Source organism: Tupaia chinensis, unplaced genomic scaffold, assembly GCF_000334495.1.
Source record: "Tupaia chinensis unplaced genomic scaffold, TupChi_1.0 Scaffold000067_1, whole genome shotgun sequence".
Taxonomy (NCBI): Eukaryota; Metazoa; Chordata; class Mammalia; order Scandentia; family Tupaiidae; genus Tupaia; species Tupaia belangeri.
This window is the reverse complement of record NW_006159526.1, coordinates 2764693-2768464: the sequence shown is the minus strand read 5'-3', so window position 1 is coordinate 2768464 and position 3772 is coordinate 2764693. Positions and strand designations below refer to the sequence as shown.

The 3772-nt window shown below is 54.4% G+C and overlaps 1 protein-coding gene across 1 annotated transcript in view; it reads right to left on the bottom strand.

Annotated features, from left to right (window-relative positions):
• The window catches only part of APOC1 (apolipoprotein C1), a 4545-nt gene extending 999 nt beyond the window's left edge, over nucleotides 1–3546 (bottom strand). The window contains exons 1-3 of the mRNA XM_006142066.3: nucleotides 3491–3546; nucleotides 3300–3373; nucleotides 2646–2793 (exon numbers count right to left, since the gene is read on the bottom strand). Of these exons, the coding sequence (XP_006142128.1) occupies nucleotides 2646–2793; nucleotides 3300–3357 (206 nt within the window). The 5' untranslated portion in view covers nucleotides 3358–3373; nucleotides 3491–3546. The remainder of the gene's footprint in view (nucleotides 1–2645; nucleotides 2794–3299; nucleotides 3374–3490) is intronic.
• Nucleotides 3547–3772: the final 226 nt, after the last annotated feature.

The window sequence follows — 3772 nt, the reverse complement described above, 5'->3', positions numbered from 1 at the left end:
CCCCCCTGGGGGGTGATTTCTCGCTTTCTGTCTCTCGGTCTTTCCTGTGAGTGCACGTGCCCTATAGCAAAAACCTCTAAAAATTTATTTTTATTTATTTAATTAATTTATTATTATTATTTTTCAATTTGCTACAGAGCACATGCACTTACCAGAGAGAGACGGAGAGAGGAGGGAAAGCCAGAAAGCAAACCACCAGGTTTGAGACTCAAATCATGGTCGGCCCTGTGGGAGTCCAGCGCCTTAACCACCGCGCCATCTGCTGGCCCCATCCCGTGTTCATTTCAAGCTGCCAGAGCTGGGACTCTAGCAGCGTCGGCCATGTGGGATCTGACTCCCTCAACCACCAGGCCCCCAACCAGCCCAAGGCCTGTGTCTGTCATTGCTTGCTCCAAGCCTGTGCCTCTGGCCCTGGCTGTCCTCTACTCACTCAAGGGCACTTTCCAGCTCTCTGCCTTTGCCCGGGTTATTCCTCTTGCCTGGAATGCCACCGCTCCTGCCTCATAGACTGTTCACTTTCCCCCCACAGGGAACATTCATCCCAAGTTTAGGCCTTGCTGGGCTTTCTGAATCATTATATCTCATCTTAAAATGTCACCTCCTTCCTCAGAGAAGACCCAATTGCTACATCTGCAGGAGGGCCCCAGGCTTAGCTGTCACACCACCCCGTTTATTGTGCATGCTGAGCTCTGTCTGGACTAATTTGGAAAATGGCTACTTTACCTTGGTTCCCTACCCCCTCCCTTAAAACATTAGCCCTCTCTTGGGACCAGCAGCTAGCGTAATGGCTATGTCGCTGGACTCCCACGTAGTCGACCGCGGTTCATGTCCCGGACCCGGTGGCTTAAAACTCACGCCGGGCGCGTGTGCGTGCGTGCCCAAGATCCCGAGAGGAGAATGGAGGAGAAGGGATTGCGGCGTGACCATCCCCCCTGGGGGGTGATTTCTCGCTTTCTATCTCTCTGTCTCTGTCTGTCTGGCGAGCGCATGCGCCCTATAGCAAAAACCTCTAAAAAAAAAAAAAATTAGCCCTCTCAGGCCTGGGGCTTATTATTCCCCACATGGGAACAGCCCCTGGCACTTAGCAGATGCTCAAAAAAATATTTGTTAAAGGGGCTGGCAGGTGGCATGGGAGTTAAGGGCACTGGACTCCCACATGGGCAACGACAGTTCGCATCCCAGACCTGGAGACTTGCTTGCTTTCTCACTTTCTCTCTCTCTCTCTCACTCTGTCCCTCTCTGGTCAAGTTAAAATAAATAAATTAATAAGTTAATTAAATAGTTCCTTTAAAAAATAAGAAATAAATATCTGTTAAAGAACGAGTGATTCCCTAACTTGCCGAAAGGCGCAACTGTTGGTTACAGACTGCACTGAGGGCCAGCAGGTGGCTAAGACAGCTGGAGCCCACATGGGCCACTACACCATTTGAATCCCTGCAGCATGTGGCGTAGAAAACATGCCGGGAACATGTGTGTGCCCCAAATCCTGAGAGAATGGAGAAAGGATTGCGGGGCTGTGGAAGGCCGCATCTTAGATCTTGCACACGAACGACTGTCCGTCCATTCTGTTCCCTTCCCCAAACATGGCTGCCTGCTTCTGTAAACCTGCTTGCTCTTCCCGGGAGGAAACAGCTTCTGCTGGCCCCACGGAAAACCGTATCCGGGACATCCTGGACCTGCTACTGTCTGTGCTGACCAGCCCGAAACCCTTTTGTTTAGCGATGGAACTGCTCGCATGGAAACCCCACTCCCCGCAGAAATAATTACCCTGCTTGATTCAGCTTCTGTAACTGCTTGCAGAGAAACCCCTGCTAACTGACCCCCGATAAAAACACTGCTGGCCTCATAAACATGGATCAGGAATTGGAGTCACTGGTGGCGCCTGGATCTGGTAAGATTCGAGTTATCTGGGTTTGAGAGCTCTCCTGGTGGGACTTTAGGAGGGGTGGACGCAGCAGAACCTCCAGGTCCCTGGGCCCGAGTGCGACGGCACTTGGGGTCCCTGGCGACAGTGATTTCTGGATACACTGTCTGGCTTTGTCTTGTCTTTGAGAACGGGACAGGACCAGTTCTGACTCTCGGTTCTCCGCCACCCCCCAGCCTCAGCCTGTAGTCGCTGGCCAACTATAAAGACTCCCTTTAAACTGAAATCTGGCTTTGGTGGTCGTTCATAGGTGGCGCTCTACGACAGGGCGGCCATCTCCCTGGAGGCGTGCTTTCTCCCTGTCTCTCTCTCTCTGTCTCTGTCTCTCACAAGTGAGCATAAGCACACTATAGCAATTTGGAAAAAAAAAAAAAAAGACACAGAGAGTTTCCAAGGGGCCAGGAACCATGCAATGCCTTTCCTCTCCACCCCCTCAGGACCATCCATGTTACACGTGAGGAAGCTGAGACTCGTGGGAATGCCCCTCTTTCCAGATCGCAAAGGGATCACAAGTTTGGGTCCTTTCCCACCACCCAGAACCATCTCTGAGATGTAGCCTGGATGGGTGTCAGGAAACCTGTCCCCAAGAGTCAGAGCACCCTGACCGTGGGACATTGTCGGTCTCCCGGGGCCTCGTTTCCCCCCAAACTGTTCATCTTGCACTCTCTGTAGGGACACTCAGGCACACCCCGCCCTCCTTTGCCCCCGAGGGGATCCTAACCGGGTCTTGGCAGGAAGGTCACTCTGTTTGATACGTTCAATGGCTTTCTTGGCCTTGTCCTCCAGGGTGTTTCCAAACTCCTTCAGCTTATCCGGGAGGCCCTCCAAGGTGCTGGAGAAGTCCGGGGCTGCCTGGGCTGGCGCTGGGCCTGTTCAGAAAATAGGTAGAGGTTGTAAACATTTTATTTATTGGAAGCCCTTAGGATGGGATCCCAGGAGCGAGTAAAGAGATTCTGGAATGTGGTTCTCAGAGGCCAGTGCTAGAAAGGGGAGAGGGCACTGGAGTGAACCGATGGGGCTTAAGCTGCCACCTTCCTTAGCGCTGGCCCTCACAACACCCACCCCTGGCTGTAGAAGCAGGACAGCCAATCCTAGAGTTGTGGGAATCAATGCATCATCGGTTGCTAGGGCTCTCCTGGGCAGATTTGCTGCCAATTGCACTGACCTTTAGACAGAACTTAGAGACCCCCTGGGTGTGGGGGAGGGGAAGGGCGAAACAGGTGGTGGGGATGATCCCGGAGGAAGGAGGAACAAGGTCACAGCAGGAAGAGCAGAGCAGGACCCTCTGAAGGGTCCTTTAACATAAACCAAAGACCCATGCCCGGCTTCACGCTTCCATCTCTCCAACGCCCCAATTCTCCTGCCCCGCCTTTACCTTCCAAAACCACGGACAGAGCCACCAGCAGGACTGGGAGTGACAGGAGGAGCCTCATGGTGGGCAGGGGTGCTCTGGAGGCAGAGGAAGGGCGGGGATGATCAGTGCACCCCTCTGCCTTACTCCCACCGCCCCCCCCACTTTCTTTCTGGGTTAGGGGTTGGGGTTCCTCCCAGGCTTGCAGCACCAACCTGGATCAGTCGCCAGTCAGCACAGGCAGAGGGCCTGGCCTCCGGGCCTTTATCTGGCTGGGGAGGAGGAGGGTAAGGAGGAGGAGGGTGAGGTTCCTCTCCCTCCTCCTGAGCCTCCCCTCCTCCGCCTCCCGGTGACCACCCACCTTTCGCCTCCCGCCCCTCCCCGGTGGGAGTTGGAGGGTCAGGTGAGGTCTGGGCACATCCCTGAGGCACAAAGCCTCTAGCAGTTCAGCACCCCCACCTCCAAGCCTCCCTGGCTGGGGGCCTCCCTGCCACAGC